The sequence below is a fragment of the Bidens hawaiensis genome, unplaced genomic scaffold (genome assembly GCF_021521415.1).
Source record: "Bidens hawaiensis isolate Kalapana, Puna unplaced genomic scaffold, B.hawaiensis_p1.1 tig00055775_1, whole genome shotgun sequence".
Taxonomy (NCBI): Eukaryota; Viridiplantae; Streptophyta; class Magnoliopsida; order Asterales; family Asteraceae; genus Bidens; species Bidens hawaiensis.
The window spans coordinates 23,574-45,185 of NW_027506345.1; the positions used below are offsets into that span (position 1 = coordinate 23,574).

The 21,612-nt window shown below is 32.5% G+C and overlaps 2 protein-coding genes across 2 annotated transcripts; both read right to left on the minus strand.

The window, feature by feature from the left end:
* Positions 1-3,037: 3,037 nt before the first annotated feature.
* On the minus strand, positions 3,038-6,551 carry LOC143617594 (aluminum-activated malate transporter 8-like). The gene is made up of 6 exons (XM_077090105.1): positions 6,320-6,551; positions 5,212-5,352; positions 4,857-5,129; positions 4,685-4,782; positions 3,975-4,118; positions 3,038-3,683 (listed from the first exon to the last, which is right to left on the minus strand). Exons 1-6 carry the CDS (start codon positions 6,549-6,551, stop codon positions 3,225-3,227), a joined length of 1,347 nt encoding a protein of 448 aa, XP_076946220.1. The 3' UTR covers positions 3,038-3,224.
* A 10,189-nt stretch (positions 6,552-16,740) lies between these two features.
* Positions 16,741-19,023, minus strand: LOC143617596 (aluminum-activated malate transporter 8-like). Its single transcript, XM_077090107.1, has 6 exons — positions 18,792-19,023; positions 18,162-18,302; positions 17,789-18,061; positions 17,597-17,694; positions 17,331-17,474; positions 16,741-17,232 (listed from the first exon to the last, which is right to left on the minus strand). The coding sequence occupies exons 1-6, from the start codon at positions 19,021-19,023 to the stop codon at positions 16,741-16,743; spliced, it is 1,380 nt and encodes a 459-aa protein (XP_076946222.1).
* Positions 19,024-21,612: the final 2,589 nt, after the last annotated feature.

Sequence of the window (21,612 nt, forward strand, 5' to 3'; positions counted from 1 at the left end):
TATTGAAAAGATTGTAATGAACACCATCAAAAAATATATTTAAAAGAACTGATGAAACTGGTTTAAAGCTCAAAAGTAGCACCAATCTCAAAACTAAGTTTTTGTTGCTTTTTGTTTATATTTCATGATCTCTTATGTGATTTTCATGCTTGAGTTTTGGTGGTTTAATTTGTGCCTCACAAATCATGGACAAATGCTATAGATTCTAATTACATTGATTTAATTAGCCCTTCACTATCATTATCATCATGCAATGTTTGTTGCTTTTGAATACACTAATTAAATTATTAATTTGCTTTTAATATGTAATCAAAATCATTAGACATTGTTTTCATAATATAAATATTGATTCCACTCTAATTAGCATAAAGTGACATGTTATTGCCATGAAAGAGATTTAAAGTTTCATGCATATATAGTTGCTTTAGTTGCTTGAATCATATTTTTTAGTACTAAAAGGTCTCTAATGGGGTTGACAATAACTTGTGAAGATATTTACGAGACAATAGAAATTGTGTTCTTGTGTGTTCTCCATATGATAAATTGATTCAATAAAAAGTAATCATTTCACAGCAAGATAAAATAAGAAACGTGAGCATATATATAATAAACGTTTTAGACGTCTAGATCATCTCTGAGAGACTGTTCGGATGCACTTCTCGTGCGAGGACACAATTTCTATCATTTATGACAATGAATGTTTTCAGCCAACTGAAATAAAGATATGATGTGCTAGAATAAAACAAGGCAAACTCCTAGTAAGTCTTGTTTGGGGTTTTTGGAAGCATTGATAAGAAGTGATGTGGTTACATGTATACTAAACAAACCTACCATACATAAAAATAAAATATCCTACGACACCCTCCCCCCCCCCCCCCGATCTTCTTTCGAAGTTACTTATCAGAATGCTCCCAATGCACACAAAAGGGGATGTCGTAGACAGGTCGATTCTACATACATGGATGGTGTCCATTATTAGTGCTGCAACTATGTGCTTTGTGTTACATTTGAAGGTGGTTAGTTCCGAGAATAGAGAGCACCAAAATGTGCTCGTTAATGTAACAACTACGTTATATCCAAGAACGTCTTATCAAATAATGGAAGATAAGGTTCGATAAGTCTATCACATGAACTTTCAAATCAAATAAACGCATGGATTTCAAAATATCAAATCAATATCCTAAGGAACATAACATGTGATAAACAAATTCTCAAAAGATCACTAATGCTAATTATTGCATATATGACAAAACAAAAGGATTGAATTAAACGACACGCAAAATACACCAAATATGCAAAATTTAACATGATATGAATCAAAGAACCAACACCGAACATGATGAACAGAACAAACACGAATAGGGATAAATATTCGTACTTGTATTCAGTAATAACAATAATGCTATATTACAATTTTGAGACTGAGAGGATATTATACATTCAAATTTTGAGCAAAGTGGATATCTCCTCCACGCCATTAAAGCTTGAAGATGTGGTGGTATCCTACATGTCTTCATAAACCCTTTTGATTTTTTCTTTCCGGACCCAACATGTATTCATTACACGACAATGTCATTCGATTATATTTATCGGATTTCTTAGTTTATTTTTTCTTTCTAAATTAACGTCAATTTGTTCTATATCGATAGTCTTATAGTTCTATTAGTTCTTATACGTGTTCATGTATTACAATACAGTTTGGTTATAACCTAAACTCTCTATTGAAATCATAACTTGTTTGCTTGTTATTCATTTTTCTTAATAACTATAAGAACTTGTTATCGAAAAGTTTATTGGGCTCTTTGCCTATAAATTCATATAGAAAATTGGAAAATAAACTTTGGGGCCTAATATAGAACATGTTTTGGAAAGTACAAATTAATAAAATCAGTCTTAAGTCTAAACTATTATTGTTTTGATAAATTGAAAGCCCAGCCCGAATAACAACGGAAACCCAATAGCTTGTGGATTCAACATTTCAACTTTAGTAATAGTCAAATTTTAGAATCAACATTTTTTATCCAAAGCCCAACCCAAATCATACCAAACCCAATATGTGTTTTTTCATATCATTGAATTGACACCAACTTAAAAGTAGAGGTGCACAAATTGGGTTTTTCAAATACTCGGGTTCGGGTATGGAATCGGGTTCGGGTATGAACGGGTATTGGAAAATCAGGTATTGGTAAAAACCGGGTCGGGTTCGGGTCCCGGTGCTGCCTCTAAAAACCATACCCTATGCACCGGGTTCGGGTCGGTATAGAACCGGGTATTTGAATACCCTATTTTCGGGTATTGAAAAAAATCCTATTGTGGGTTTTTTCGGCTTTTTTTCGTTTATTTTTCGGGTATAGATTGGATTTTTTAAAATGTTGCGCTTTTTAGGGGTATTTTTCGGTATTTTTAAGTTATACATCGGGTATTTGAAATACTCGGTTTCGGGTATTGTAAAAACCCGGTTCCGGGTATGGAACCGGTTCGGCTTTTCAGGTATATTACCGGGTACAAATCGGGTCCGGTTCGGGTTCGGGTTTTAGTACCGAAATGCATACCCAATCCGTACCCTACTGGTAGGGTCGGGTACGGGTTCAGGTATTAAAAAAACCAGTTCCAAGTTTTTATTTCGGGTCCAGTTTTTGCTCCTCTAACTTAAAGCATTCAGTTTTTACAAAATCACTTGCACGATATTTAGATGTCCTTAAATCAAAGCACAACACGTTAATCTGATAAAAGAGTCACAAACTGGCAATGATGAATCCTTCATCTTCTTCATTAACAGGGCCTCTTCCGAAAATCGTTAAAAAATTTTAGGTCAAAGGCGATTTTTTTTTTGTCTTAAGTAAAAGGGTGCTTTACTGGGTTTAAACAATTAAATTTCTAATGAGCTTAGTTGGTTACAATTTGGGTTGTACACATTATTTATTTATTTTGTTACTCGTCCGAATTTATGGTTATAACTTGGTATTGTTGTTTAACTAGTTGTAGGTTGTATATAAATATTTTGGAAACTTATTTATATTAATAGCAACTACTACTGACAGATTACTAATGGATTATCGACTGGTGGCGTCTTCACTAACATATTATTAAGCGATGAATACATTTTTTTGCTTTGTACTAAAAAAAACCCTAAATAACTCAAGCATGTGATGAAACACTAGATACCACGATAATTTCATCGATTAGTATAAACCGATACCTACACTAATTTCTCGTTTGTTTGATCAAGATACTATTCCATCATCTAATAAGACGGTGATAGTGATCAATTCTCCATGATTCTTTCCACCTCCAACAGGTTTTTTAGGCGAATCACGATTATGCAAGTGTGGTTCTTCAGTTTTATCCGATGCTATGTCTTTCAGTCTTTTAAAATGTGCTTGTTTAGAAAGTTCTTCTATGACCTTAGATATTGTTTCAACACACTTTATGATCTCAACTAGTATCGACGCGGCTGTAATAATCGATATGGTTTCTAGTATGTCACATTCAGCTACCATTGAAACTTTTAATGTGCCCTTGAGTTCGTCTAATAATTTTCTACAATTTTCTATATCAATGGTAGAACTAGATGGATAAATCATCATCTTCATCGATGATCCTAATTCGTTCAAAGCGTTTCCAACTTCTATGCTCATTTTCATGCACGATTCTTTAACTGTTTTTTGAAACTCTGAAGGTGCCTGTAACAAAATAAGAAATTTTAATAATGATGTCAATTTGTGTTTACATATATACATATACATGTGTGGGGGAATGCTAACGTATAAATGAAATTAACATGTTAAATGTAAGAATCAATTAGAGTAATTATATAAATAAATCATAGAGTAATTACATAAATCATAATTACCCTATGATTTAATTATATAATTACTCTACTTGATTCTCACGTTTAACGCGTTAATTTCATTTGTATTTGATCCAGACCCTACATGTGTGTGCGCGCACGTGTAAAGAAATGAAATTAATACCTTATGTTTTGCTTCTAAATGTCGGCTGAGAGCTTCGACATGGTATGCACATTGCCGCGTATAAACCCCAATCTCCAAGTACTTTTTCCAAGGATGACGAAACCGAAATTTTCCATGCCCTATTTCCCACCATGCCAAATTTTCCTGCATACAAAAATACTTTCATTAGAAATGGAGCAAAAAGTAACAAAGTTATGTATATTAAAAGAATATAAACATTGTAGTTTGTTATACATACACATTTTTTCCATGAAGCGAAGAAAAAATTACTTATTTCTTCAATCTTAACATTTCTAAAATATAAGAAGAATGTTGAAATGCAATAAGCATTCATATGATAAAGTTTCATTTATTTATTAAACCTACGCATGTGCAAGTTATGCTTGAATTATTTTACCTACACATAACATACACATTTGTAGATAAATGTTTAAAAATTATATAACATATGAAGAAATTAGTTTAATGAGTTATTTTATTTATGTACGTAACTTACATATTTGTATTTAAAAAATAAATTTTTTTATAGATATAAGTTACTGATAACAAAAAAATTGATGATTTAATATTGTTTCGTTTTTTTCTTAAAAACTCAAAATGAATCCCAACCTATGCACACGCACGTATGTACGTATGTATGCATGCATGTACGTATAAAAAAATAAAAAAAATTATTAGTTCAAAAGTTAAAGCAAATATAGTGTTTTCACCAATGATTCTTCGATTCCTTTAGAATTGAGGATACTTTTATAAGCAGCTATATATGACGTGTCACCATCAGGAGTTCTATAGGATTCATCTCCACATCCTATAAAATGGTTGTTAATTTTCATTAGATGAAAATAAATTTATAAACAATAATAAACTTTATATAAAACGAACCTTCTAGGAATTTTGCGAGCTTTTCCAAGTTATTAACAATGAGTTTATGAAGTTCTTCGCCAGCCCACACCGGGCAAACACACATTGAGATGAGTACACAAGTTATGCAAGCAAAAACTATTGTTGTTAACCGTTGGTGAGCCAACATTATGATTTTATCAACTCGGTAGCCTGATACAGCTACCAGCGCAAACGTGAGTATAAATATGAGAACCCCATAGTCATACCTCTTCTTAATATTGGGTATGAATCTTGAAAATGTGGCAATAGCAACTACAATATAAAATTCATAAGTATTATAGAGTTGTGTATGCATGTGCATAAATAAAGAGAAAAAAACATGGTATTTAATTACCTATGATAAAGAGAAGCAAACCAAGGACAATGGGTTTAATAGTTGACCCAAACAGGCCAGCAAATGATTCAGCCCCAACACCTAATACACCAGCTAGTAGAGTTGCAAAGCCTCTATTCAGGCCTTTACTTAAAGTTGCACCTAATGCAAAATAAATTTAAAAAAAAAATCATTTAGGATATAATACACTTACAAAATTAATCAACTACATATTTAATTAGTAAGGCTGATATCCGATATATATAAATGAAATTAACATACTCAACGTACACTTAACTTCTTTTTTAAACGGTCAATGTGGTTGAAATAAACAACTATATATGCTATCAAGATGCTAGCATAATTACAACACACACAAGTACAAGGCAGGCCCGGCCATGGAGGGTGGCAGAGTAGTCGATGGTCTCAGGTCCGACACCCCGTTAGGCCCAAAATTTTATTATATTTTTTTAAAATTATATGTATTTTTATGAAAAAAATAAGTATAGTCAATGTTTCAACACAATTACATACCAAAAGGTTGTGGGTTATAGTCTTGTTCGAGAAATTTTTAAGTTTTTTTTTATACAAAAGATTTTTTGAACAACTCAAATCATAATCAAATAAGACATTTAAAATTAAATTTTTTAAACCAAACAAAATGTTTCTTTTACCTAAGGCCCAAAAAAAATTTCAACTTAGGCCCAAAAATATTTTCGCCTTCCGGAGCCGGCCCTGGTACAAGGACACTCGTTTACAAATAGATCACAATAAGAAAAACCAACACCATTTCTCCTAATCTATCCCCACTAGTTTCTCCCTATTTTTCACCCAAGGGCCAAGGATACTAAGCATTTTGTTGTCTTCCTTTTTTCGGTTAATGGATATCCTTTGTTTTAAAAAAAATATCATTTCTTGCCTTCCATACGCAATTTTACTCACTAATATTTGCACATTTAGCATGCTAAATATATTTGTATTTGATCCTAACATATACGGAGTAATTGGTATGTATACTATTATACGTTATATGTTTTACCGTCGCATCTAATACTCTAAATGATCTATTATATGTTTTCCCTTTGTCTAAACTTTAAAATTCTTTTAATTACATCAAAAAGTTACTCACCAACAGTGTACTCAAGAACCAAGACAACAGTTAAGATAGCCCATATTCCAGCATTACCCATGCTATTATAAAATAATTGTAGAAAGTAGATCATAGAGACCATTGTGATGGCTAATGCAACTTTCAACGAGTGTGTAATCCTTCTTGGATCCGCCATCCCGATGTTCTTGATATCGATGGCAAACTCGAATATGGCATGTTTGATCTTTGAAGAAACATTCTCCATGACCATGGTTAATATAGTAGCAAACTAGTTATAGCTAGAGAATATATGTTTGGTTTTAGTCATTCTATGCTTCCTTTATATAGACATATAGAGAAGTTGTTTTCCCATTTATAAAGTTTCCCGTTCATATAACTGACTAATTAGAAGACTTGTAAGTACAAATTTTTTTTAATAACCATTTACTTAATTGATTAAGACATTTAATTCAATTAATTACGGAGTTAATTCCCAAAGTGTCTTGAAAAATAGGTGTCACAATGCACAACCACACACACACATAAAGAAATACATAGGGTGGCTAAATGGACGGTGCACGTGTGTTGTTGGGGTTGAACTTGACATGAATCAATCAATCATACCTAGTGAAGTCCCATCAACAACAAAGTTATAAGTAGGGTCTGGGGACGGTGCAATGTAGGCACACCGTATCTCTATCCAACTGGATAAAGATGTGGCTTCCAGAGAAACCATCAGCTCTAAAATACATATGTATGAGACAATATAAAGGAAAGGAAGTAATAATAATAACAATAATAATAATAATAATAATAATAAAATTAATAATAAAAATTAATAATAAAAACAACAACAATAATAATAATAAAAATTAATAATAAGAATAATAATTATAATAATAATACTATATATGTGGAAAGAAAATACTATTATGGTGTGTGACCAAAATAAGTTTAATCTGAAAACTTTGTATTTAATTTTTTACATATTACGAGTAATTCTTTAAAACTCAAATATTAAATATTATTATTATTATTATTATTATTATGTGATGCTTAGTCGATACGACTTGTTTTAAATCTTCTAAGTTTTGACATAAAAATGGCCAAATAGTTTAAACTATTATATAAAACACATTTTTAAAAATCTAAAAAATCAAACAAAATGGTTAAAAGGTTAATTAATCCGTGAATCCACGGGATTGATACCAACATGAGTGCATGACTTGTTTATCTAAACGTGTTCAACCACAAACTAATCCAAAAGTATTTATTTAGACTAAATCCAGCACTTAATAACGAGCAAATATTAATAGTGTGCAACAAAAAATATTATAAAGACTTATGGGTGTATATTATAATAACCACCGAATAAACATTACATATAAGTAGATGACGTCACATATGTTTGCTTCGTTGCACCTTCTGACATTATCACAGTCAAGAAAAGCTTCCATCACGAGTGTGAAAGAAGCTAATACTATTCCGGTGAGTCATCTAATTGGTTAGTTCTAATAATAAAATAAAGCGGGTTCCAAGTTTTTACTCAAAAGTCAAAAGTCAAAACATCTTTTTTCTAAAATAAGTATGAGAAGGATGTTGATGTTAAAAAGGGTGTACGGATTGTGCTACATGGGGCCGTATCGATGGGAACATCACCCCGTTGTACGAGAAAAAAAAAACATCTCGACTAGGTTGGTTGTGCTAAATCCATAAAAAAACAAAGAAGAAAATGGGTCCCGATGGGTTGAAGATCGAAAAGAATGGTGACAGGTGGGCATGAACATGACCTCGTGGTGGTCGGTGCGGACACAAAGTACTTCCCAATCCACCTTTCAAGAACACCACTCCATCCACCTTAATACGTGTTAAAACAATCTAGAAAATCAGTGGGGTTTTATTTTGAGATATCTGGATTGAAAATTAATATAATACAATCAATTAGTCCCCAATTAATCTAACCCGGATGCTAGGGTGGGCAGATGGTTCTACTCCACCAGCCACGCGAGCTAGCGAGTTTGCTTAGCGCACCGTTGTGCCTCATTTGAGTAGAGGATACGAGTTTGGTTTTCGGGTTGTGAAACTCAGAGCTAGGTGATAAAATATGAATGTTGGCAATGATCATTTTGACCCTTTGCCATTAAATAAAATAAATATTTTTCCATTTTTTCAATCTATAAATTTAAGTATTTTTCATTCATTTTTTAAGGGGTGATCAAGCGGGTTTTATTGTCAATCGCGGACCCAATTATTAGTAAAGACGATACTCGAAAAACTACCTTAATGTTAATAATTGGTTTGGTCCTAAACGGGTTTCTCGGGTCTTAGAACTGATTGTTATTATTGACCAGTTTTTCATTGGAAAATTACTGGGCTTGCGTCGTAATTCTTAGGAAACAATATATAACCGAAACATAACTAACAACATAAGAATTATAAACCTTGCTAATTAGCATCAACCAACATATATTACGTCCAACCCAAAGCTTCTATTTATTATACATATATAAGGGTGTGTCACAATTCAAACAAGTAAAATAAATCAAGTTGATCATAAAGAAAATAACAAAATCAAAAAATAAATCTAACTATGTTGTATAATTGATTAGAAATATAAACGGGTTCGTGGGTTTTTCTTCAAACTTGTTGCTAGACGGGTCAAACCTCTATAAATTATTATGAGTGTATTAAAAAAGAAAAATTATAAAATAAGTTTTGTGAGTATGATAAACATAGAGATAGAGAATGTGATGTAAGATGTTTTTAAAGAGTAACAAATTTTAGAAAAGAATTGTTTCAAAACATGTTTGTGATCAAGATAAAAATAAAAATAGAAAATGAGACCTATCAAGTCAATAATAGACAAGTTTAAAAAAAAAATATACTTTTTAGTTACTTTATAGGATAAAATACAACGGAGCCATGTTGGTGATGTGAATGCTCTTAGATATTAAAAATGCTATTTTAAATCTCGTGCTAACACAATTTACATATGATACCCACAAGTTTTAATAAATTACACGAGGTATCCATAGGTTACAAAAAAAAATGCACAATTAAACTCACAAACCACAAGTTTCCGATACACAAGATATCCATAATATTTTTTTTTCTTAGGTTAGATTTATATTTCCAGCGGGTATGGGTTGTGAGATTACCGTGAGCTCATTACGGAAAGAAAAGGTGGGTGGGGGGGGGGGTGTCTTCCCGTAACCACCTCCGGCGTGAGAATAAGTAAAGTTCTTGTAGAAAGATAAAGTACTAAAAGTGATTGATATGAGAGTTAAGTGCTATTTTAGTATCTGTGGTTTGGCCAACTACGCAACTTTAGTACCTATTCTTTATTTTGTGCAAATGACTACCTCAACTTTAAAAAACTTGCATTTTTAGTACTTTTTTTCTAACTCCGTCTATTTTTTCCGTTAAGTTAGGGATAATTTGATAACTTCGTTATTTTCTTTGTTTTTTTCTTTTCTTTTTAACGCTTATATCTTGTAAACCCTAAATCCCCAAATCATAACATCAAAATCAAAATCCTAAATCCCCAAATATCGTCAAAATTCAAACTCTATGATGATATGGAGAAAGGGTTTGGGGATTTAGGATTTGGATTTTGATGTTATGATTTGTGGAGTTCGTTACAAGATATAAGCGTTTAGAAGAAAAGAAAGAAACAAAGAAAATATCGAAGTTGCCAATTATCCCTAACTTAACGGAAAAAATAGACGGGGTTAGAAAAAAGTACTAAAAATGCAAGTTTTTTGAAACTGAGGTAACCATTTGCACAAAATAAAGAATAGGTACTAAAGTTGCGTAGTTAGCCAAACCACATGTACTAAAATGGCACTTAACTCTAAATTTGATATAATATGTGGAGAATGAATGAATACCTCATAACGATATGTTGGGTATTTATGGCCGGTGGTCAAGGGAATGTGATTGGTGGAATTGTCGATGTCTAGAAGATGCTTCTCTCCACCTAAATGGACACGTGTCGAGATTTGATAGGAGGTGACGGCTAGCCATATGCACGGTTATAACAGAATGTCCAGTTGTCCTCTCCTAATTGGCCGCACTGAATGGATCCTAAGTGACCCGCGAGTGATTCCTCAATAGATCCTAAGTGACCCGTGGGTGTAATTCCATGGGGTTCTGAGGCTTTTGCTACCCTACCTCTATACTTTCCTTAAGTTACACGGTTAAGTCCAAAACTTTTTTAATACGGTGACCCTCAAATTGCATTGAATTACACAAACAACCCACAAGGTTTTGATATGGTAATCCAAGATTTTAATTTGGTACGTACGAAGTCCCGCAACATCGCCGCCAAAATGGGCGTATTTCAATTCATTCACTCTACATATACAGGTCCCCACCGCAACACACAAGAGACAACAATAACAACTGATTTCTATAATACCATAACAAACTGAACCTATACTAATTAAGTACTTGAGTTCCCATAATGTCACCGTCAATCCCTCACAATATGCGAGTTTAAAACAACTATATAATTATAAAAGGCATCATTGTACTCGGCAAAAGGAGTTGGCAAATAAATAATATGGTGTATTGGCAGTATTGCGTACTTAACATGTGTAAGTTTGGAGTATTTGAGTTTGCCTTACCTTCCAAAATAGTTATATTTTTCTAAAGGCAAAATTTATTAGAAACCCGAAAAGGAGAACTATAAAACAACCCGAACGTGAACCAAACCAATTATCCATCCAAGTCACATTTATTGTGAAGATGTTAAAAAACGTTTTAAACGAAAAAAGAAAACTAAAAGAGTTTTGACCACCCTCCAATGCACATGATTAGAAGAGATGTAGAGGGTAAAGCTAGGAACATGAGTTTTTATGATAGGATGAAAGTTTGGGAATGAAAGCACTTGAAACCAAATATTGTTTTATAAAAAGTATTTCATGAATTCATGTTATATTTTATTTTATAGTACATCTTATAAATAGTTTTATACTTTTATTGCATGATTAATTTTGGAAACCTTACATTTTGTTTGTAAAAAGTTGCAGTATGATATATACACTTTATATATCAAAATATCTTAATCTTAAATTTTATCTTAAATATATATAAACGAAACTTTTAAAAGCCCTCTGATTGTTCCCTATCTTTTCTCAAGTCATCAGGTTGTTTTATTTGTAAATGAGGGTTTCTTATGCATTTGACCTTAATTTATGGGTATGGATCTCACCAAACCCAGATATCCCTTAAACGGGTTATAACATCACATTAAATTAAAATTAATATCATCAAATATTTGATGTGTAAATCCTATAAAATATAGATATACTAAAAATTAATATACGATTTTTAAAAAAAATATTATTTATAATTAATAAACAGTTTTATGATAAAAAAAATAAACAGGTTTTGGGTCTTACCAAACCCAGATAACTTACCGAGTTATAACATCTTATTTATATGTGAAACATTTTTCTTTAAGTTCCTCTCTTTTTTCTTTTTTAAACATCGTTTGAAACCACTCTCAATATATGTGTAAGTCTTCTTGAAATGAGATGTCAGTCGTCCATACTAATTTGACGTTCTAGGTCTGACTCACCCAAATAACATTATCAAGTAGGAAACTCATCGATGTAAGAAAAACCCCTTTGAGTCTGGTTTAGAACTTGAGACCTTAAGATCCGCAGTCTTAACCATACCTTTATGCCGTTCGACCAGAAAGCCAACTGTATAAAGTTCAAATTATTAAGGCCTTTTAAGGAGATTATTAGTGTACATTTAGAGTATGCTTAAATATGCATTGACTCGATCTCTTTGTGGTGCCGAATATTAACCTCTCAGGCAATAGTTCTTTGGTTTAGGAATTTGTGTTGGCATTAATTTGGAATCTTTAGGTTACAAGGTTACTTAGTCCGATGAAGGTTTAATGTGGAATAATTTTTTAAAAAATTGATCTTAAATAATCATGACTATTCACTATTAGCATATAAAAGTTTGAACTAATAACATGCTAATGACAGTTCTATCTTTTGGCATATTTGTTCCCAAATGGTCCGCAACTAATGAAATCTTAATGACGTTAGTTGCATGTCGCTACAAAAACCATTTTTTTGCTGGAAAATTCACATTTTTTGTCGTAAAACTCAAAATGAACACCGCCACCACCAATGACTCACCACCAACCAATCACCACCACTTGAGTACCGCAAACTGGCTTTGACGGTGATTCTAGAGTTCCGAAGACCTCAATAACCGGAGGTTTACTAGAAAAAAGGTTCCTTAAGGTCTCTTTTAATGTTACAAAGAGGTTTTGGACAAAAAGATTGAGATTTCTGGTGACAAATGTGATTTTTCCAACCAAAAACGTTTTTTCGGAAACCTACAATTAACGCTGTTAAGATTCTGTTAGTCACGAAATATTGGGAATAAATATGTTAAAAGATGAAACTGTCGTCAGCCATGTCATTAGTTGAGACTGAAATTTGCCAACAATTAATAATTATGATTATTGAAACCCAATTTTCATAATTTTTATATGAATATTTTATGTGTGAATATGTTTTAAAACGTTTAAACTTAGAACTGAACAGTGTAAATGGACTCGTTCTAAAATGAGAGAATGACAAAAATGAACATTTTTTATCAACAACATTTATTGACTAACCCACTAAAACAATAAAATACCCAAAATGACAACTTTCTAACTGTCAGATCCAACATGTTAGAACAGATATCCGTAAAATCTATTTGACACAATTTCGTTTTTGAACCAACCACATCTAGACACATATACACTTAAACGGTCGGCCATAAATCTATTCCATCGGGCTTCATATCAATCATGTCGGGTCTCATATCTATTCTCTTGGGCTTCATATCTATTTTGTCGGAACCAACGGAATAATATTACATACGAAAATGAAGTCCGACGGAATAGATATAGAGGCCCGGCATAATAGATACGAAGCCCGACTGAATAGATTTATGTCCGACCGTTTAAGTGTATATGTGTCTAGATGTGGTTGTTTAAAAAACGAAAGGGTGTGAAATAGATTTGTCAGATGCCAATTATAATATGTTGGATCGGAAGTTTAGAAATTGGTCATTTTGAGTATTTTTGGTTTGAGTGGGTTAATCAAGTAATGGTGTTGATAAAAATGACCATATTAATCATTATCCCATTTAAAATGTGTTCCATTACAGAATGTAACCTCAAATAATAAGGGTAAATAGTTGATAGAATAGTTGATGTCTACTTGGATTTTTGGTAAGGAGCACCACTCTCAGTCTCTCACTGTCACCACCACCGTCACCGCCACCTCCAATCCCACCACTACTTCATAAGTGTGGCATCAAATATAAAAATATCATATTTGAAAAATCTGAATAATTAATTTGTTCCACATTCATTTAACCTTTTGTTTCATTACACCAAATAACCCGCATATTAGCATCACTTATACCCTTATAAAAAGATTGTAGAAAGTAAATCATGGAGACCACCGTGATGTTCTTGATATTTACATACATTCTGAGTTGTTGATTCTTGATTGTATGTTTTCTCTTGTAAAAATAGTTTATCACAATGTATTTTGTGTGTGGTTTGGAGAATTTTGTCAAATGTAAAAAAAGATCATAGATAGCTTATAAATTAGTTTGACTGAATATAACAAGTAGGTTACAGTGTCGAAATTCGTATCCACACAAAAATTCTTTTAAAAATTAAAAGTGAGATAAATTGAATATGAAGTCTTTTGACGTAGTTGCATGGACAATAGTGTTAAGACACTCTGGATAGTTCATAGTTGCTTTTAAAAGGTGACAAATTGAACATGTAAGCTAACATCAATGTAATAAATACACGAAAATAATTATAAAGAGAATGGATGATTGAGTAGCAAATATTGAGAGCCCACTAGCACACATTCTATCCTCTTTACTAATTGGGTACCAGTACCCTTTTGCACTACTTAATTTATGTACCCTAAGGTTACGTGTGGTGGATGGTTACAAAATGGAAACGATTTTCGACTACGTGACGCCACGTTAGCAAACAAGTGATTTTCATCTTAAAATGTGCCACATAAACTATTATAACTTGCCAAATTGATATTAACGCATATTGGAAAAATATGAGTCTTACGTCGGGACGTTTGATAACGAAAAGTAACACCTATTAACCTGATTATTAGTATATCATATTAGCCCAAATTATGTTAATTATGTAATCGAAGTTTGGATCAATGGGGTGGTGGTCCGTCATGGCAAGGGCAAAGCATTTTAACACTTGGGTTTGAGAGGAGCATGTCTTGGTTTCAAATCACACAAACGACGAGATTAAAAAATATTCGCTGTTAAAAAAAATGTAATCAAAGTTTGGAAATAATTATGGCTTGTTTTAACATTGATTAGGTTTCTTGTACATGCCAGTAAAATGACTATTGCAGTATTGACGCTTAGAAGACTTATAGGTGCATATTTTAAATAACCATTTAACTCCAAATAGTTTATAACAGCAAATTCAATTAATTAGATCAATGAACAATCAATATTTTTTGTATAAAATTGTTGGTAACATTATTTTATGTTCTCATAGAGCTCACATTACTATAACACAAAAATAACCAACGATGGAGTAGCGAATACTTATTAACGTGCTAGAAACGATTAAGTGAAGAGTTTAGGGGTGTAAATAAGACAGTCATGTATACTTTGATGATGACTTTAGAGAACTATGTTACAATGTATTGCCTGATTAGGTGTTATATATATGTGGAGTATTAATGTGTCGGACGTCATTGTGTCATTGCGCTCTTCAAATTTATATGGTTTGACGATAGGCCATAACATTGTTAAGTCAATATAAATTTAAATGCAAGTTAAGGATAAGAACCGATGATCTGTTTATTATAGCATCACAGGTAGAGCAAGTGTATTGTGCACTTCATTCATAGATGACATGGGAGTTGAAAGGTTAATGGGGTTATTATCAAGACGAAGCCAAAAGAATATACGAGCTAACATAATGTGCTAATAAGGTCATCGTTGATGTAATTAATGTAGATGAACATTAATAGTGTAAAAATTATGTGTTCGTCCTAAAACTTTTATAAGTAGTGTAAATTTACTTGTTTTCGTCCAAAAATTTTGAGCCCGATCACCCTAGCTAGTTTATGAAAATTTTTATACGTATTGAGTACGGCCACCACAGTGTATTCGTCCAAACTTCGCCACTGCCAGATATAAGAATATAAGATAGAAACTTTTGATAAAGATTTGATTCTTAAATCATCGTTTTCATTCACAATCTTCATCGACATATACAAATGCTTAAATGCATAAAAATGCAAATTCTAATATGACCTATATTTTAAAGGCACTTTAACTGGAACATTGAGGAAAATACAAAATGCATGCATACAACAGACGTGACGGATAAAGGTTCCACTAGGTTGCCGTGTTCTTTTCTGGGTCTTGATTGCGGTTTTGATCTTGGGTCTTTGTAGTATCCGGGTACACAAATGGGTTCAATCAAGCCATATCATATGATAAGGTGGGCGTGGGGAGAGGGAAGGGACGGATGGTAGGGGTGTTGAACAAATCAAATTTTGAATACTCGAATTAATCGAATATAGAATTATTTGAATTTTAAAACTTTGAAATTGGATGTGTATTTGATTTGATGTTTGACTATTGAATTCAAATTGGAATTCAAGTTTTTCGAGTCAGATTCGAATATTGATCATCCATAGATGGGAGTTGTTGACAAACTATGATGAGGTCGTCAACTTTAATATGATAAAACTGTCACATCCTATTGCGACCGGGTTATACATGACCGACTGATACCATATTTTTACGCATAGGAAAAATTAAAACTCATCCATGAACATCAGTACTCTTAAATCACAATAAGACAATCCAAGACTTAGTTTAGTACATCATTCATCAAACAACATAATATTGTCTTAATATCAGGATTCATAAACATCCTACATGGGATTCAAATGTCTTAGCAAAAACATATAAAAAGAGATTTATTAGACTTTTATGATTATATAAAAAGTCTAAGAGAAAAACAAAGTCTCATATAACCGCATCGAAGATTTATATACTTATCGTCGTTTAGAATTCATGATCAGTTCATATATATTGTTGTTTAAGTACTACGGCCGTCTAGTGAAACCTTTGCATATGAATGAATTTCCACCTGATTTCAATGAGATTATCAACTGTTGGTGTCCTAACTGACGTATAATAAAGCGACAGATCTTATCGCAGCTATATGTTGTCTTCGATCTTAATGCTAAAGTTTTCAAAATAAATGCATATGATAAAACAAACCCTAGACACCACAATTGATTTATTGTTTGGTATGGATGATTATTCATGTTTAACCAAAAAGATGCATAAAACTATATAAAAAAATTACTATTTCACACATTTCCTTTGAAATTTATTTAAAAAAAAAAAACTTAGTTGATTTCTCGTTTGCTTTTACCAAGATCCAATTCTTGAGGGATTTTATCATCTGACAAGACACTAACAATGATGGATTCTTCGTCTTCTCCAGCACCGGCGACTTTTAAATGTGAACCACAATTAAGAAAATTATGTTCTTCGGCCTTATCCGGTGTTATATCAGTCGGGTTTTTAAAGTGGGCTTGTTTAGAAAGCTCTTTGATGGCTTCGGATATTGCTTCAACGCATTTTATGATCTCAACAAGTATCGAAGTGGCTGCAATAACCGGTATGGCTTCTAGTATATCACATTCAGCTATCATTGTGACTTTTAATGTGGTCTTGAGTTCATCTACCGCATTTTTGCAATTTTCTATATGAAGTGTCGAACTAGAAGGATAAATCATTAGCTTCATCGATAATCCTAATTCGTTCAACGCTTTTCCTAACTCCGAGCTCATTTTTATGCATGGTTCTTTGATTATATTTTGAAACTCTGAAGGTGCCTATAACAAAAGATGAAACTTTACTAATGATGGTAAGTTGGTAACATGTATATAGCCATATAGGCAAATGTATATTATAAATAAAATGAATTTAGTACTTCATCTTTTGCTTTGAGATATCCATTAAGAGCTTCGACATGGGATGCGCATTGTCGTGTATAAACCCCAATCTCAATGTACTTTTTCCATGGATGACGAAACCGAAATCTTCCATGACCTATTTCCCACCATGCGAAATTCGCCTGTCTCAAATATAATTCAATAGAAATTAGGAAATATGTAATATATACGTATGTACATTAACAGAACACGCAAATACAAAGAAAAATTTATCTAAAAGTTAACAAAAATAGAGTATCCTCACCAACGATTCTTCTGTCCCTTTAGAATTAAGAACACTTTTATAAGCGGCAATACACGATTTGTTACCGTTAGAAATTCTATAGTATTCATCTCCAAATCCTATAAAAGGGTTGTTAATCTTTGTTAGATGCAAAATGATTTATAACTAAGTGAAGTAATTAATATGTGAGTGTGAAATAAATTTAAAACGCACCTTCTAGGAAACTAGCAAGCTTTTCCAAGTTATTAACAATGAGGTTATGAAGATCTTCACCAGCCCACACCGGACAAACAAATATGGAGATGAGTACACACGTTGTGGCAGCAAAAAGTATGGTCGTTAACCGTTGATGAGCAAACTTTATGATTTTATCAACTCGATAACCCGATACAGATACCATGGCAAAAGTAAGTATAAATATCAGAGCCCCATAATCGTACCTCTTCTTAATGTTGGGCACGAATCTTGTAAAAGTAGCAAGAGCAACTGCGGTTAAAAATTATACATCAAGAAATATCAACATACCAACGAATACATCGATTGTATCACGAGTGTTTGTTAGTGAAGACAGAATCATGGATTTTACCTATAAGAAAGAGAAAGAAACCGAGAATAACAGGTCTAGATGTTGATCCGAATATGCTAGCAAACGAATCAACCGCAACACCTAATACACCTGCCACGAGAGTCGCAAACCCTCTATTCAAACTTTTACTTAAAGTTGCCCCTAGTACAAAATGAAATAAAAAAAGTTTAATTTAAGAACGAAAATAATTACTTGATTAAACTACTAGGGTTTGGATCAAATACAAATTAAATTAACGTACTAACTATGAGAATCAAATAGTGTAATTATATATACAACATAGTGTAATTATAGTGTAGTGTAATTACAGCATAGTGCAACTACACTACAATGTAATTACATCATCATCATCATCATCATCGTACTCAGTAAATCCCACCAATAGCAAAGCTATGGTAGGGTCTGAGGAAGGTAAGATGTAGACAGCCTTACCTCTACCCTATAGGGATAGAGAGACTGCTTCCGGTGAGACCATCAATACAATGTAATTACATGATTACACTATTCGTATATATAATTACACTACTTGATTCTCATAGTTAACATGTTAATTTAATTTCTACATTAACTTTCCCCTAAACTACTATATATATGTATATACTCTCATCATGATATGAAAATGTTGCTCACCAACACTGAACTCAAAAACCAAGACAACAGTTAAGATAGCCCATATTCCAGCATCACCCATGTTGTTATAAAATAGTTGTAGAAAGTAAATCATAGAGACCATTGTGATGGCTAGTGCCACTTTCAACGAGTGTGTAATCCTTCTCGGATCCGCCACCCCAATGTTCTTGATATTGATCGCAAAATCGACTATGGCATGTTTGATAGTTGAAGAAGCATTCTTCATGACCATGATTAATATGGCAGCTAGGTAGCAAGGTATATAAAAGGTGGTTAGTAACGGTTTACTTGCAGGTGAAATGAGGTTGGTCTTATATAAGTAGTTTGAATTTTGTGAATAGAAATACCAGACAAACAAAAAACCAATAAAACCAGAAAACTAAGTGCTAGGTTTTTTTTACATGTAAAATTAAAACAAAATGCATGTCTAGTTTCAACCATTCTATGTAGAAAAATAGATATTGTACTTGTTTTCACATTGATTATGTTTCAAGTACATCAGGCAAGGCAATAAAATCATAATTGCATCATTGACACTCATTAGAAGACTTTGGAATTGTAACCATTCTAAGCACTACAAAATAAATGAATATCACCGGCCATGTTTTTTTAACGGCAAATTTTACATATATATCTATTTATATCTTTATAGAAATGGAAAGTTCGACATTTTAAATCCATGAACATTTGCTCAACTTCATTTTAGTTAGGGATATCGTTTCATATCATAAGCAAAAATTATAAATATGCCATTATTGATTTATTGATGTCGAAAAACGCGACATAAAATAAAATACTTTGCTTTACGCATGTAAAACGTAAGTCATTGTTATAGTCAAAAAAAGTGGCATAAAATATATGTTGTTTCACATATGAAACGTAATAACATATGCCATTATTGTAGTTGAAAAATGTGACATAAAATATGTTGTTTTACACATATAAAACGTAATAATTTATGCTCCTATTGTAGTCGAATAATGCGACATAAATATGTTATTTTTACGCATATAAGCATATAAAACGACAAAACCTAATAACCTATAATATAATTGTGAGAAGAAAGTACTACCTCATCTTTCATTCCATGGTGATGACTTTCACATGTGACATGACAACCAAAGACTTCGTTTTATCTGCGGAGGAAATTCTCTTTGTACTTGATTTCGGAAAACGAAGCTTCTAAATATGATACAAAAATAAGTTAGGAGCATTTGACTATCAGAAGTTGCCTTAAATATTGATCTTTCAAAATAATTTCTAATGCATTAAACATTTAGATGTTTTTCTAATATCGTTCAACAAGTTTTAGCTACATATGTAGGTCCTACTCCTAGGTTCACCGATAATCACTGAGTTTCGGAATTTTAATAAATCGTTAAATATGAAGACCTAAGGTGTTGTTTGTTTTTTAATAGGTAAAATGTCTGCAGTCTGCAGACCATATCTACAGACATATGTAGAAGAAGAGGTGGACCAAACTTATGAAGTCTGCAAGAAGAAAACTGTTCGTTTCTTAACGTATGTAGATTGCTATGGTGGTGGTGTACGAACTGTGGTAGTGGGTGATGGTGGTGCTGGATGGTGATAGTGTGGGCGGTTGGTGGTGGTGGTGGTAGAAGGCGGTGGTTGTTGGTGATGGTGGTAGAAGGCGGTGAAGGGTGGTGGTGAACGATGGGTGGTGGTGGACAGTGGTGGTGACGGACGGTGGGTGGGTGGTGGTGGCGACGGTGGGTGGTGGATGGTGGTGGTGAAGGTGAATTTAACCTTGAATTTTATTGAAACTTGAATTTAATTTGTAAGTATTATAAATATTAAGAGATATCTCTAAAATAAACCATCAAACCTTTGAATGGTCATTTTCTAGTAGTAAAGCCTTGAAAATAGTTGTAATGTGGGACACTTTCACCATGTTTAGTTGATGCTAAACATGTTGGGCATTTTTGGAACATTGAAAATCAGAAATAAGTTAAGAAAGTCTTCGTAAACATGCTTTTTATTTATTTATTTATTTACAAAAAGACTTTCATTTACTTCGAATTAAATTAATCAGAAAACAAAGATTTAGCTGCTACAAGGTATCATAAAAAGTAAAAGGGAAAAAAAATCAAACCAGCAAAATAAATCGTTTGTCAGTTGTTTTAGAATTTTATTATCTAAAATATCTTCAAACAGTTTGCTATATTTTTTTTCCCATATATGGTATACTCTTGCCTTTCAAAAAAGTATCTTTCTATACAGTTTAATTACATTATTAATCTTAAATCGTTGTACTTGAACATTTTATTTTACAAAACACTAAGGAAAAACACTTTATATAGGGGAATGTGAATATGGTGTTGTTAGACATCTGCGAAAACATTGAAAACATGATGACAAAGATACACATGTACATGGGCGAACCAAATCTCATAATACATTAAAGATTCCAAGAAGAATGAAAATGACGATGAAGCGGATAATTATGCAAGGACTATTAAAAAGAAAGTTATAAGTCATCACCTTCTTTAAGTAATACACCTAAAATTTATATGATATTGTAATTTATTATGTTCCTCGCCCCCAACCCAACTCGAATGGCGACCGGTCCAAAAAGTTATAGTATTTGGTTGTGAAAATTTCTAACACCGAAAAAAGAGGACCCCGTTGGAAAGAACTCACTGTACATGTAATTTCATGAACATGTCAATGTGTTTTCACTTTTCAGGCAAACCAAGAGCGACATAAGCAAATAAAAAAAGTAATTTCTAAAAAGAAAGAAACAAAAAATAACATATGATCCTGGTTTTCATATACCTGTCGGTTGTAAAAACGAAAGAAA

Excerpts from the sequence above, each read along its gene's own strand:
- LOC143617594 (XM_077090105.1), bottom strand. The coding sequence starts at position 6,551 with ATGGTCATGGAGAATGTTTCTTCAAAGATCAAACATGCCATATTCGAG. Across the intron at positions 5,353-6,319 it reads GGTTCTTGAGTACACTGTTG|GTGCAACTTTAAGTAAAGGC; the intron begins GTGAGTAACTTT and ends ATTTTGCATTAG. Across the intron at positions 3,684-3,974 it reads ATTTAGAAGCAAAACATAAG|GCACCTTCAGAGTTTCAAAA; the intron begins GTATTAATTTCA and ends ATTTTGTTACAG.
- LOC143617596 (XM_077090107.1), bottom strand. The coding sequence starts at position 19,023 with ATGGTCATGAAGAATGCTTCTTCAACTATCAAACATGCCATAGTCGAT. Across the intron at positions 18,062-18,161 it reads TTTCTTTCTCTTTCTTATAG|TTGCTCTTGCTACTTTTACA; the intron begins GTAAAATCCATG and ends TTTTAACCGCAG. Across the intron at positions 17,475-17,596 it reads AAGGGACAGAAGAATCGTTG|GCGAATTTCGCATGGTGGGA; the intron begins GTGAGGATACTC and ends TATTTGAGACAG.